Source organism: Platalea leucorodia, assembly GCF_965183815.1.
Source record: "Platalea leucorodia genome assembly, chromosome: 9".
In the NCBI taxonomy this organism is placed as follows: domain Eukaryota; kingdom Metazoa; phylum Chordata; class Aves; order Pelecaniformes; family Threskiornithidae; genus Platalea; species Platalea leucorodia.
In genome coordinates this window covers 2,065,901-2,080,560 of record NC_138831.1, presented here as the reverse complement: position 1 = coordinate 2,080,560, position 14,660 = coordinate 2,065,901, and the positions used below count along the sequence as shown (strand labels likewise).

The window sequence follows — 14,660 nt, the reverse complement described above, 5'->3', positions numbered from 1 at the left end:
TTGAAAGCTACAGAGAATGTCCAAGGCAAGATTCAAGCATATTCTGTGATCACATCTGAAGGTGAAAAGTGGCCATCAACATTTAGGTGCATTTTTAAAAAGCATACCCTCTCCGACGAGAACAGTGCAAGGAGTTTTGGGAATTGCCTCCCCAGCAAAAGTCACTTTGACAATGTGAGGACCAGCTTGAACAGGCTTGTAGGTGCAACGGTAGACTTGGTTGCCTTTGTCTTCTACTGCAACTTCAGCAAGGCTTCTCCCCTGAGGATCCTCCACTTCCACATTCACGTCACCCACACCGGCACCTGCAAAGGAAACCAGCCCAGCTGAGCCTTGGCTTCCCCACAGCAACGTGCACGTGTTTAGGATCACAGCCAGCTGGGCTCAGCCAGCCATCCTCTCCCATCATTCCTAGGCACGGCCTAAATATTCAGCTGCTTCTGACAGCAACCAGACATTCAAGTGGGGAGGGGGCAAGACAGGATGGTGGCATCTCCATGAAGTCAAACTGACAGGGCTCTGCCGCTCCATCCACAGGGTTTCCCAACAGCATTACAGTACTGAATATACATAGAGGCCTCTTGTCCTATTGCTACCACCCTGTAGCACCTCTATCACAGACTATCCCACAACTTCACCAGTCAGTTCAATCTCTCAAGCTTTGAAGCAGTTTAGAGTAAGAGTTCGGACAGCACGCATGCTGGTCTGGACAAGGATCCTTCTCTGCCGGACTATACATATTCACTTTTGTTCAGACACCGGCTCCTCTCACATTTTATTCAACTCATCATGCAACAAACACAGTTCTCCAGACACTGTCAGAGGCCAGACATGTCTTTACATGATTCAGACCACTCCCCTCTCCCAATTAGAGGCTGAACATAACACTTCCCCTCACTATAACCACATTTAATTTTATTTCTAAGCACCCTCAGGCAGAAGGCAATTTAAAATACGCTACTCAGCATATTTTGGTGTTTAAATACTTCAAGTAACTGCCCTAAGTAGCTTCACATTGTTCTAAATGAATTAGCATTTGTAGCATCTTATTGACTCATTCCTCTAGGCTACAGCATTGGCCTAATAGCAGGCAACAAGCTGCGTGATGGAGATGCCCTAATGAAGATAGTAGCCCTCTAATAATTACAAGAGAGGTTGCAACCAGTTCGTCATTGAAGTATGAACTCAAAGTAGCACTATGGCAGATTCTTTCTGTAAAGCTAAATACAGAACACATTAGGCATTTACAGTTTACTCGCAGTTCATCCTTCAGAGGTGGGCATTTCACATCCCTGTTTAAAATGAGTTGGGGGAAGAAATCAGCCAGGAACTCGCCTGCTGCCATTCTGCAAGTTCATGGCAAATTTCTGGGTAATGCTTAGCACCTTCCTGCCCCAGCTCAGCTCCACACTTTGAACACTTCATACGCAGCTGAAGCCTCCAGAGCAGCCTGGCTATTATTTCACCTCTGAACTTGATGGGGCTGCAAATCCCTCATCCACTTTTCGGTTTGTTTATTCCTCCAAGGCTTAGGTTCTCCTCACATTTGAGGAAGCTGCAGGATTTTGGCACTCGTTCATCCTGCTTACCTGCTGTGTAGAGGTCAAAGTAGGTAGCCTTGTTGGCAATGTTTCCTGCCGCCTCCAGTCCCGGTCCCTTTGCTGTTACTTTGCTCGCATCTCCCTGGGCTTTGTCAACGTTCACTTCAAACGGGCTCTTTGAGATGTGCTGCCCAGCAAACAGGACTGAAACCTAAAGACAAACAGCGTCAGCTCCGACCCACCAAGCAGAGGCAGAGCTCAGTATCACCGCCATGTAGGCAAGCGTGGGGTCAAGCGCTTGCGTTCCTAGCACAGAGAGTCTATGCCTCAGGGGCGAGGGAGGCCATCCATCCCACAACCTTCACCCTGTCCATGCAGCATAACTGCTGGCCCCCTCCTCAAAGTGCCACTGATCACACGGGGCCAGCCACACCAGCGGGGATGCCTGAATCTGGAGGTGCCAATAATAAGCAGATCACCATCAAGCAATGCAGTGGCAGCAGAAGTTGCATTTATCTTTTCAGGCTGGCTGTGGCGACCAGCCATTCAGGCAAGTGCCAAGCAATGGGATCATCCATCACAAACCTGCTTCTGCAGGCACCTGGGGACAGAGCTGGGTGGGGAAACCTTCTCTGTAAAACCCCTGTGGCAGATGATATCATCAGCAAAGAAACACCTTATAGAAACAACCTGGTACTTTCCTCTGCGACTGTGACAACCCACAGAAGTGGCTTCATGAGCTGCAAGAAGTGGCCCCACGTAAGAGGGGAGCCAAGTGCCAACTTGATACCCAAACACCCACACACTTTCTCCCAACAAATAAACCCCCTTTCCTCTTGAGAAGGGGGCAGCCCAGTAGCCCAGACTGAGAATTAAAGCCACACCAGGTTACTTTTCCTTCAGGATGCCCAGAGTGGCTATTACACCATCAGTAAACACGCAACCCTCACATTAACCAGCAGAGCAGCTCATTTAGCAAGAGAACGCGGGTTATTGACACACAACCTACCTTGTGAGGTCCAGTAACCCTTGGCACGTACTGAACTGAATAGGTCTTGTTTTTGTCACTGGACGGCGTTATCTTCGCCTAGGAGAGAAAACACATCCATCGTTGAGCTGTGCCTACGCACGCCAGTCTAAGACTTTTCTGGGTAGCGCTTGATACTGCAAACTATTTCCAGAGTCAGCAATGTCAGAGACGTGTTGCTGTGGGAGCCAGGACACTTGCTACCTCCTCTTCTCATATGGAAAAAACCCCATTGGCTTTGTCTTTACATGAGATGAAGCAAGCTACCTTCTCCCCACCCCAGCCCTCTCCCTTGCTGTTAATTGCTCTACTAAGGCAGGCCAAAACTGAGGAGACGCTAAGTCCAATGTACAGCTGTATTTTTCTGGAATGTTGTAACATGATCAAGTGGAGCACTTGGATGAGAAGTTTCTATAAACATTAAAACCAGCATTTTAACTCAAAATGATTCATGGCATCTAAATAGCTGCTTTAGCCATTCTTGCAGAATGAGTAAGGGCAGACAGTGATTTAGAGATGTGCGTTATCTAGGAGCGTGTCAGAATGTACTTGGCCAGTCAAGCTAAAGCACTGCAACTACTGGACATTGGAGTTGTGTTGCTTAGTTGCAGACAGTGAAGTTTTTTTCTAGTTCATCCAGTAAGGCAATTATGAGGAAAAGCTTGAGGCTTGCACTTCTGATAGATGGTATTTTGCAACTTCTTTTTAGGTTACTTATCTGTTAAGACCTCACTTGTGAAAGGTTACTGCAAAAACTTCAGCATTCAGACCAGCTTTACTTTTCCACACCAAATATTTAACATACATACCTCCTCTCTGTTTCCTTCTGGATCCTCTACGAAGACCATCAGGTCTCCCTGTCCAGCGCTGATGGTGTCTACCGTGAAGATGGCAGGCTGCTTCACCATGTTCCCATGAGGCTCAATCCCTGTGAGACAGATGCAGAGTGGCACATTAGCTGTTGCTACAAAACCCAGCTGGCAGCTTGGAGGCTACCCACAAGCTGTCCAACCCGTCCTCCCACACGAGCCCCAGCACCAGCTTCCCCATGCCGCTGCATGACACCTCTTCACCAGCTGCCCAGAGCATCGTGCTCACAATAACTCCTACTCTTACAGCAGAAGCATTTTTAAAAATTGGTTGAACCACTGGTGCTCAACTCATCTCAGGATCTCTGGCTGAGTCAGGAACCCAGCTGGCAGCTGGTTTCAGGTGCAAGCAAGTTACCCCATTTGCCTGAGCAACGTACTGAGGGTCACCCCGCCAGCTGGTGAGCGCCCAGCCGCTGCTGACAGCGAGCAGGGTACGCGCATCAGTTGCTCTTTAGGAGCTGCTCTGCTTCACGCAGCTAAATGCTGCACTGGTGCTGCGCCGCGGGAAGGGCAACCAGGGAGGCAGGAGAGAAACTCTGGGAAGCCTTTTGATAAAGGCATTACCCTAGAGCCAAGGGTGAAAGACTTATTTAAGCAAGACAGTTCTTACCTATACTGCCCCATTTTACTCCGTTTTCAGAACCCAGCTATACAGATACTGCTCAGATTTATTATTCTTTGAAAGCTGCTCAAACTACTTTGACAGAGTGAACAATGTACAAACGGCACGCAGGAACCTCTTTAAACCATGAAAATCCTGCAATTCAGTGCCACTTCCACTTCACTTTTAATCGGAGTTTCCTTATTCCTCAGCACAGGGCCTGCTACAGCATGCATTTACCAGCAGGGTTTCATCATCTCCCTACACGTAGCCCCAGGCCACGACACCTGCCATGGTGGTGTCAGACTGAGTGGGTGGAAGAACTTCCCAAAGTTGCTGGTTCCAGACTAGCCCAAACATATATACCCTTCCGTCCAAAGGAATTACTCCTCGGCTTATTCATAAAACCGTGGGCACTACTGCTCCATAGCACAATTAGTGGAAAGTGCAAGGGCTGATAGATTATAAAGGAAGTGGTTGTGAACAACAGAATTCCTGAACTTGTTTATCTTCAGAAAACAATAACTTGATAGCAATGCAAGGAAGATCATGTTTTTACTAGGAAATCTGAGCATTCTGATAAGGTGTTAACAATTGACATATTCATCCTTTCAAACTAAGCCCTAGATTATCATCTAGTTTAAACAGCTATAAATTCGCTCTGCATATCTTCAGTCCACCACACAAGCATTAGGATATGGCATTCGAGTTAAGTATCCGTCCTTCTGCAAGCACAACGAGAAGGATTGCTTATCCGCAGGAGACAGCTTCAGCCAGGACAGCATTAGTCACAGCACTTTCTTAGCCTACATTTCATCTTCTAGGTTTTACTCTCTTATCAGAGATCTGCTTTGGCTGGTTAAATGAGAACTCATAGCGCATCACTGATGATCTGCAGGATCCTGCACAGCACCTCTGCAAGCCCATTTCACATCAGATCTACACACAGCTGCCCTCAGAGCAAACCACCGCCGTGTCCAGGGTGGTGCACTGCAACTAAGGCTCACGTTGGGAGGTTATGAGCAACTTACATGGAAAAACAATAATAAAAAAAGCTAAGAATGACCCACTTCAGACTTGACAGCCACCTTTTTCTGGAAGCATGAAGACCTGGTATTCATCTGTCCAATGAGCCTGGCAGTCCGGCAGTGAGCCCCTGGCTGCCGGAGCCACCTTTCAGTTCCGACATACGTTAGCAGTCGGAATTGTCAATTGAGTGACTCTGTTTCAGCAATTAACTTCAATCTTTCAAGAAGAGCTGCTCACCCTTTATAATTTCCATTACAATGGCTTCAGAGCACTGTGTGCATGAAAGTAGACAACAAAATAATTCCAGTTTTTGAAAGAACAGGAACATGACTAAAGCCAGACTTGGCAGACTGAGGCAGGCTGATCAGTCATTTACACAGTAAGTGGCGTATAGGTAGTCTACCCATTTGCGGTCTGACAAATGTGTCTATGTATCATGGTTTGCTGTGGAAGGCACCAACGAAGGACATAAACCCCAAAGCAGGGTAAGTGCTAAACCCACTTCTGACTATAGTGACTGCTCTTCAGTGCACAGTGTCCATGTCCATTCATTCCACTAGCTAAGTTTCAATGGAAAAATCAAGTTAAAAAAAAAACAAAACAAGAAAACCAGAAAAAAAATAAGGAAAGTTTTGTTTCTTTCCATTTCACTCTTGTACACCCAATTCTGAAACCCACTAATTCTAAAAATCTTGAAGGACCAATAGCAGCCCCCAGATCTTAAAAAAAAAAAAAAAAAAGAAGATGGAATGGAGAACAAAGCATAATGCTTAAGTGATGTCTTGCTACATACCAAGCATATTAAAGGTAAAACTCTGTTATTCATTTAGTTGTGATTGGAATACAATCTAGAGCAGAACCACATCAGAAGTTACAGGAAATTATCCATTTAAAAGGTAAGTTAAAAATAAGAACGCCTATGTAGATCTACAGTTGCATAAACATCTATGGACAAGTCCTGCCAATTAGCAAATAGAGCCTTTACAACAAAGGCTCAGCGCTATTTAGTGTTTGAAGGGTTACCAACCCACCTTTGTGCAAAGTATTCACACCTACTGATCAATTCAAACAGCTTGTTTAGAATCACCCTACCCTAACACACATCTGCCATCAAGCCTGGAAAACTGGAGACTGCCTCTATAGAGCAGCTCCTCGGAGAGACACACAGATGTAAGGAGTTTTTCCTCTCTAAAGGAGTGCTTTATCATGAGAAGCATGCGCTGCTAGATCAACGACTGTCAGCAGCAATACTGCTAGCTTAAGTTTCACACCAAGGTTAGTTTAGCCCCGTATCACGCTACTTCTTCCAGCTGCGGACTGCAAGGCTGGCAGCTTGCAGAACAGGTTCAGAGACTTAGGGGAATTTACATGTTAGAACTAGGAGTGTCTTCTGGACTATATCCACGTATTTCTGAAACTAGGCACCACACCAAGAGCGTACAAGTGAAACTTTGAAGTCAGTTACAGTAGGCCTGGAGTTCAACACAAGCAAAAAACCCCACCCAGTTTTCTAAAGAGTTAAATGCTTTGTGCAGCTTAAGCTCACCGAGTCCTTACCTCTGCCATAAGCCCTTGCTTTCTTGGGATTCAGTTTGGGTTTTAAAGGAGCTCCTGGTTTCAGCTTGGCTTTGGGGAACTGGGACAGGTAAGTCATTACAGAGTGCTCATCCACATCGGGGTGGATAATTTCTTCAGGGGTAATAACCTGAAAGACAGCGCAATTAAGTATATTGTACCTGTGCTTGGTTACCATTTGTCAACACAGAAACGGAGCTATAACACAGTCGTACATTTCAAAACTCCCGTATGCTAATGTGATTTCTTACATTTATTTTCCCTTTGATACACACAACATCATTTATTATCTCATGGCAAGAAAATCAAGAAGCTCATTATGGTCCCAGTGTGGTTTGGGGGCTTTTTGTGCCTTGATTATTAGGCGTTCTCAGGAGACTGTGACAAATTAAATGGTAGCAAGACAAGACAACGGTAGCTATATTCCCCTCGAAAAGCAACACGGGGATAATTGAAACTGAAAGAATTAGTAATTCATAATCCTGTGTGCTGCAGCTCTGAACTGCAGTGCTTGTGAAGTGAAACTTGTGACCAGTCTCTTCTCCTGCTCCCACAATACAAGCTCCCACAACAGCTTCAGAGACTTCAGCAATTCTGTCCAACTTTATCAGCATGAAAACAATCTGCTTTGCAAATACATTGTTCTCTGTTTGAAAGTCATCTTTGCAGGTGATTTCTTAAGCCAGTGAGTTTTTCTTCTGTGGAATTCAATGCAGCAAAACAAACTCACTCCATGGAATAACAGAGCAGGGACCACTACACAGGCACTTTTTCCCCTACCCTGCATGCTGCAACACCAGCTGTCTTCAGAGACACCTACACAAAATCTTACAACCAGAGCTCTGAAATGTAATAGTGTGTTTCGCTACAATTTGCCCTTTCTCAGGCAATTTCACACGAGTGAACTGTAACTTTCGGAAGTGTCCAAGCAACTTCACCTGCTTTCCTCAATCTAAATTCAAGCTAGTTGCAAGGACAAAGCAAACTGCTGTGCTTCCCGCAGGCAGCCTGCACAGCCTCACCTGCGGCACGCCCAGCCAGTCGTCCGCCTGCTGCATGGCTTCCCGAGCGTTGTCAACGGGTTTCTTCGGGTCCCAGGTCTCCCAGTCAGGGCACAGGCCTGCAAGGACGTTTCAGTTGTTAGGTACTATCTGCAAAGGAGCTTCCTCAGCTGAGGAAACCAAGTACAAACTCCACAGCCACTCGTATTATGCTGCTATACAGAAAGACATTCAGAGCTTTGCAGCAGTAACCAAAACAAGATGAGGACGTGCTGCTCACTGAAACACTTCTGAGACATCAGCCATCATCTCCAGGGGCCCTTATGGCACAGACATTAAAGCCGTTCAGAGGGACTCCCACCCACCTAGCCTGTCGACAAAAGATATGTGGCGAACTGAAAAGCTACGCAACTGCACTGCTTTAAATTTAAGCTGTGCAAGAGACCACTCTGATCACGAATACATCTAGCAATCCTTCATGTTCTGTTGGCTCTCCTACAGCAAATGTGGAAAAGAAAATTTCAACTGCTTGCCACAGCACCCCAGACTGCATTAGATGAACACCAGCAATTGCACTAGCAAGGCTGTTTTACAAGAAGGCGAGGAAACCGTGTCTTTTTCACACTTCATCACGCTACTCGCCTTAAGGAGCACAGCCTTAGCTTGCTGAACACTGAAGTTTCAGGTAGTGTGCAGCTTCTGGCTGCTCTGTGCTCCCTCTGCAATCCTATTTCAGGAGAACACACAAAGCCTCCTGCTGCGCCCTGAAGTTGAAAGGTTGTTGGCACTTGCTGTGGGAACAAGTCTTTCTTGCATTTAGGAGCCAGCATTTGCGCCTTTGTCCCTTGCACCCAATACAAAGCTTAGACGTGGCGCCTCCAATAATGCAATCGCACACTCTGCTTTAGGCCAGTATTTCTCTCAGCCAAGTCATTAACAACTTGCTGTTTCCCACAGCTGGCCTCTTTGGACTTGGGTTTTCTTGAAAGCCTCATTCCCACCTCCAGCTCAGCAGTGAAAACCTCCTCCCATAGGAACAGTGAGCAAGGAAACACTGACCAGCAGAGCTAAGGACTTACCTGGAGCACAGCTGTCAACAAGAGCCCCCAGTGCTTTGCCATCCTGCCAGTTTTGATTGAAGTTTGTGATTGGCAAGTAAGGAATTTTGTTCTGGATCCAGCCCAGCAGCCTCTGCTTAGGGGTCTGCTTCTTTGCATCATCATCACCTTCATCCTCCCACACTGGCATGGAAATGGAGTAGTGGAGGATAAGGGTCCATATCAGGCCAAGGATCAACTTCAAGTTTCCATCAACTATGGCTTTACTATCTGGAAGACAAAAGACATATATCTGATTACTTCCCACCCTAGAGGAAAGAGGCATGTTTTTAAAATACTCTGCCTGCACTCATGCCCTTGCTCAGGCAGAGACGTCGTTCTTCATGCCCTGCATTAGACGGGAGGAAAGAGAGGAGTCCAAGGACTCGGTGCTCTCCAGCTGTCTTGGGAGCTCAGTGCTCTTCAAGGGCAGTGTGGCTCACCCTTGAAGCTTTACAACATTAAGCTTAGGAGAATCAGCAGTTTAAGATCTCTAGTATTTTGCATTTGGACGATAATTGCCACCTGGTATTTTTAATGGCATTTGTATCTTATGAAAGAGGCCAAACAGCATGCGACAGAGTTCACAAAACCAGCATCCCAACAGGGGCAAAATATGATGAAGTCCAGCAAAGCCAGAGTTTGGAATTAGAAGTCCAGATATACCATGACCTGGGTACAAACGACAAAGTGGGGAGCGGAGGTCTGACAGGCATCCTTTGCACCATCACGCTCCTGCCTGCACAAAAAGTCATCGCTTCACACTACAAATTGAGAGTTAGAAGAAAAGGAAAAGCCAGCCCTGGGAAAACCACGTCACACTCTAGCCTAGGAAAAGCTTATCACCACAGCAGGCACACCGCAGCTCTATTTTAAGACACACCATGCAGCTGAGTTTAAGGCTGCTGGGCATGAAGATTAGATTGTTGTAAGAAGCTGTCTGAAGGGGCAGGATATTTTTCTGCATCAGTTTGGCCTTATGAAGCGACCTTTACAGTTTTGTGAATATTCTTGCAATTTACTTTGGTTGTAGGGAGTCACAGGTCAGATGCACTCCCTTTGAGCTTGCAGTCGCTACTCAGGTTGCATTGTACTTGTAACAGCTCCGTTTCGTCCAAGCTCAACCAAACCAGGGTTGTTCTGCAACGTTACGGGATGCCCTCAGCCTGACCGATCCTCTCATTCACAGCAATGTGTTACAGCAGAGCATTTTTCGGTTCTTTCCTCCATTACTACTAAAGAAACCCCTTTTTAGTGAACAGAAGTTACAAGTGACCTGGAAGCTTTTGTCTGCTCTCCAGCTCCCAGAGCAGATGCTGGAGTAAAGACAACTACAGCGGTATAAACTCACTTTCATGCCACCGAAATAATTGTACAGGGACCTTAATGAGTCCTAGCTAGCAAGGGAAAAGTGTTCAGTACTTCAATGGCCTTCTCCAGTTCAAATTCAGAGTGTTTACAGGTAGAGTCCTCCAAGCCAAGCTTCACCATGCCCAGCATCCACTGGGCATGCCTTACATGCTCCTCTTCAGCTACAGAGAGACCACCGCAGCAATCCAATACCGTCTTAGCAACACAAAAAGCTCTCCTGCCTTTCAAAGCAAGTGATTATACAGAATAGTGACCAAGAACAGTAAGCACCAGGGTGTTCCCTTTAACCCAATGCTCAGGCAAAGTGGTTAATATTTACATGGTTTCACAACAGGGCGGTATGTCCTGAACAGATAATACTGTAACTTCAGACCTTGAATGGCGTTTGGCCTTCCTGAATAGTTAACGTCTGGTTTCTACTCAGATTTTATTTGTATTGGAATTTTTTTTTAACATCAGTTTTGACTAATCTTACAGGATTATGATAAGTGTCTGCCACTTGACTACTCACTGCTGATTTCACATCCAGTCCGAGATATACAATAGATAGCTACAAGGTGATTAAGCCCCACTGGGTTTTAATTACAGGTTCCAAGGTAAAAGTCTACATCAGGTAAGCAGTGTGTCTCCTGGCGAGAACTAAACAGTCCCTGCTGTTACCCATTTTCTGCCTCCCTGCAAACTGGCCAGTGGAGGGAAGATGCTCCCTTACAACCGATTAGGGAAAGCTTTCTTGACAGAAGTCATCTCAGAGCAGAAGGAAGAGCTGCATTTTACATGAGAGAGATCCAAAGCCCTGCTGGCAGGCTCACCACAGTGCCTGAGCTCCTCAAGCCGGAATGAAGGGCTGCAGCGTGCACAAACCAGACTGTCGGTGCGAGCCCCCGCTGCCCGCCCGCCCCCCGTGCCCGCGGCACCTCCGACCCGCGCCCCCCGGGCAGGACCACCCGCTCACACCGTGGGGCTGGAGCGCACCGCGTCCCTGTGCCAGAAACACCTCCGAGCTTCAATTTCAGATTTATACTGACATCGGCATTTTTACCAGAGTGGACGCAGCGATGATTTAGTATGCTACAAGTAAACTCATTTCAGAAAGCCATCCAGCATTCCCAGGGAGGAAAGGCAGCGGGACAGAGTCAACTCGAACACACTGTTACACACATGTTACTAGAGATAAAGAATGGCCCGTTTCATATTTACAGCACATAAATAATGTCTATATGTGGATGCGCTGCGGTTACTGCAGCAACCGGCTGCAGGCTCAGAGCTTCCACCAGCGCCCCATCGCCATCTCCGAGGGCACGGCTGGGCAGCGGTCCTTGACCTGGGGAAAAAGAGCCCGTGCACAAGACAGCTTCATATCGAGAGCACGAATATCCGCTCTCATCAGCCTCGTCCAGAGAGGCCAGGCGTGGGGCCGCTGCCCCGATGACAGGAAAAGGCGACCACATGAACCGGACGGCTCTTCCTCCCCGGGGCCGGTGCCATCCCCGCGATTGCACTTAGTTAGCAAAGCGAGCAAGCTCTTACAGCCTCCCGGCTTCCTGACAGGCATTGGGATCTCATGATGTAATTTTTTCCAAGCCTGCTTGCAGGAGGGCTTGTCTGCTTTCATTTGGGGTGGGGAGGAGGGAGGGAGGAGAACTCCTGGGCAGGACAGGAGACCTTATCAGCACCCAGCTAGAGCTGCCCGCGCGCCCTTCCCGCAGGCACCCTGCTCCCAGCTACAGGGGATCCCACTGGCAGCTCAGCCCTGGCCAGCCTAGGCTCACCATCTCTATCACGATATAAAAGGACCCTGCAGGTTGAAGAAGAGACCAGAGTCCAGCCCAAAGCAGGCTTGGCTTCCAAGTGCTGGTGTAAAGCTTGGCTCCACCCGAGCGTTCAGCCTCTCCAGAAAAGCCTCCACTTTAGTGCTGCCTTTTTAATTAACTGACTAAAAACACTCAGTGCATTCTCCTCGAGGTCTCTCAGGCACTAAGACGCAAGCGGCACCCAGGAAGACAAGCATCCGTTAACAGGTCCTGCACAAGGAGCACAGAGCTGGCCCAGAGAACCCTGAAACCCTCTCAGTACAACCAAATTTGCAGGCATCCCCCACCAGCTCCGCGTGCACACTGCCTGTGTAATACTGCCAAGGTTTTGGAACAGTGAAAAAAATGCGTTTCCAATGACACTTAAGCACCAACAATCATTACTGCAGGCGCTGCTGCGTACCCCAGCTCGGCTGGCTTTCCACTGGATTCCCTCCATTCCCTGGTCTGCTTCACGACACTTCTTCTGGCCATGCCAGGCTGGAAAACGGATTACGTGAACAGCCGATCTTGCAACACTGCTTTTCTACTACAAAAATTACTTTTAGGCGTACTTATTACTCACATGATCTATACTTTGCAGCTTTACAGAGCCTTTCAAGCCATATTTCTCAATTGCTCCTCTGGAGCTCATAGTAAATCTAAAACTTGGAGATGCACACTTCTTGTGGTCAGTGCTTCAGAACCACAGTGCAACAGCCTGGCCCCTCAAGGATGCACCTCCACCATCAGCAGTGTTTGGCTTTCAGCTTCAATGAGTCAGGTAGATGGGAAAAAAATTGTCTGCTTTCAGCTGAAACACAGTGTGTGCTTACCCCATGGCACCAGGCGAGCTTCCGCAGATAAAAGGAGCCCTCTCCACGCAGGCAACAGCCGCCGATCCCTGCCTTCCTGCAGCACGGAGGAAGCGAGCTGTCGTATCTCATCCGCCAGGATAATTTAGCAGGGCTGAACAAATTCTTTACAGCACCGCTGTAGACAGCTTTAATGTAATCTTTTTTGGAGAAAGCGTGGTCATCTGCGTAATTTGCTTTATTCATGTTACAATACCTAAGTTAACATCTGCAAGATGCACTCACACGCATGCCAGAGCGCACTGGCTCACTGTACCCAGTAGGAGATGCGTGCTTTGGAGATTAAAGTTCCTACACAGCTGAGTCACGCCACTGCACTGGCAGCGGAGCGCGATACCTGCTGCCAGCCGTTTGCTTTGTACTTTCAAAGGACACGTTTTTATGGGGAGCCCAGGCATAAAGCAGGAATCCACGGCTGGAGTGCCACAGGACCTCTCACCTGCCCCAGAGCAGTACGTAGGAGGACTTCAGCTCAGCTGGAAACACAAGCAACCAGCTTTAGAGGTGCCATCTAGAACAGCCAAAGGGTGAAAGTTTGGGGTTTGTGGGTTTGGGTTTTTTTTCTTCATTAGAACTCAAGTTTTTGGGCTGTTACATGCAAGTCATGCTGATACTCAGCCGCAGACTCCAAATTTGTGAATGCTGTGAGATGACCACTTGTTGGACAGTCTGCAAGTTATCATGGCTAGACACACGCTCCAGAACCAGCAAGAAGCAGAAACATTCAAGTTTGGCTTAAACAGGAACCTCCACTCCCACCTACACCGTTCAACGTGCGTTTTAATTTCAGTTACCCCAACTCTAACTTGCTTTCCTCCTCTAAAAGCACCCGAAGGCAATCCAGCATCGACAGAATAGCTACAGCTGCGAGGCAAGATGCAGCCCTCGCTCAGCTGCACGCAGCAGACGCCGGCTGCGGGGACGGGCTGCAGCCAGCCTGCGGCCGCGCGCTCCTGGCGTCGGGATGCAGCTCGGCAGGACCTGCGCGCTGACTGCTGGGGAAAGCCTGCCAGCGAGACTGAAGCTGTTCTGCAGAATCAATACCAGCATTGAACAAGCGAGCGCTCACTCTCCTGTAAAAAAAGCCTATATATAGCCTACAACATTAAGTTTTATGTAGGAGTATCCTGCTTCTTAGTCAGCTGTTAGGATTTAAGTGGCTGCCTGGTAGGGTGAAGAGGAAAACAGACTGAACCAGAGCTCGTTTGCTTCCCCCATCACACCTCTGAGTCTAGATTGTAATTCTTACCCTTTTATTATCCTATTAACTAAGTGGCAACCGGCCCAAAAAATGGATTATGGCAATTCCATAGGCCAGCAGTACACACCACCAGTCTCAGTCTTGAAAAGGAACCAAGTTTTAACTGCTCAAGCTGATTTACAATTGTTGCTCTATACTAAATATTAATACGATATGTTACACTTGGACTGTTAATATCACACTCCTTAAAGCACAAAGAAAGCCATTAAAGTGCCTAGCCTTCAGCCAGCAATGTGACAATCTCAAGACAAACGTCTGTCATTTTTACAGCTTGGGCCACAAAAAACTTCCCAACCCAACCTACCAAGTGGAAAACCGCCAACGCTGCGGAGCTTGGTCCTCTCTATTTGTGCTTGCAGCTGCCCCAGGAGCAAGCACCAGAACTGAAACCTGGCGCTGACTTGGAAGTTGCAAATTTATCTGCTCCAGTAGGGATCCCTAAACTCTACCCGGAGTACATGGCTTGAACTCTATGACCTTCATTAGGTCTCTTCAAAACTGAATTATTCTACAGTTCAAAGAAAAGCCAGCGTTACAAACAAGTTTGCGCCCAGTGTCTTTTGCTCATGTGCAAGTCTGCTTCGCACTCGGATTACAGCACACAAGTACTACCCAAA

At 47.5% G+C, this 14,660-nt stretch overlaps 1 protein-coding gene across 4 annotated transcripts in view; it reads right to left on the bottom strand.

Moving 5' to 3' along the window:
- Positions 1–14,660, bottom strand: part of FLNB (filamin B) — a gene marked incomplete at its 5' end in the record, with an annotated part of 72,647 nt that overhangs the window by 39,941 nt on the left and 18,046 nt on the right. For all 4 annotated transcript variants that reach the window (XM_082321857.1, XM_082321854.1, XM_082321855.1 and 1 more), the window contains 7 exons: positions 108–305; positions 1,590–1,752; positions 2,551–2,628; positions 3,378–3,496; positions 6,628–6,775; positions 7,668–7,765; positions 8,726–8,974. In XM_082321857.1, coding sequence (XP_082177983.1) covers positions 108–305; positions 1,590–1,752; positions 2,551–2,628; positions 3,378–3,496; positions 6,628–6,775; positions 7,668–7,765; positions 8,726–8,974 — 1,053 coding nt within the window. The remainder of the gene's footprint in view (positions 1–107; positions 306–1,589; positions 1,753–2,550; positions 2,629–3,377; positions 3,497–6,627; positions 6,776–7,667; positions 7,766–8,725; positions 8,975–14,660) is intronic.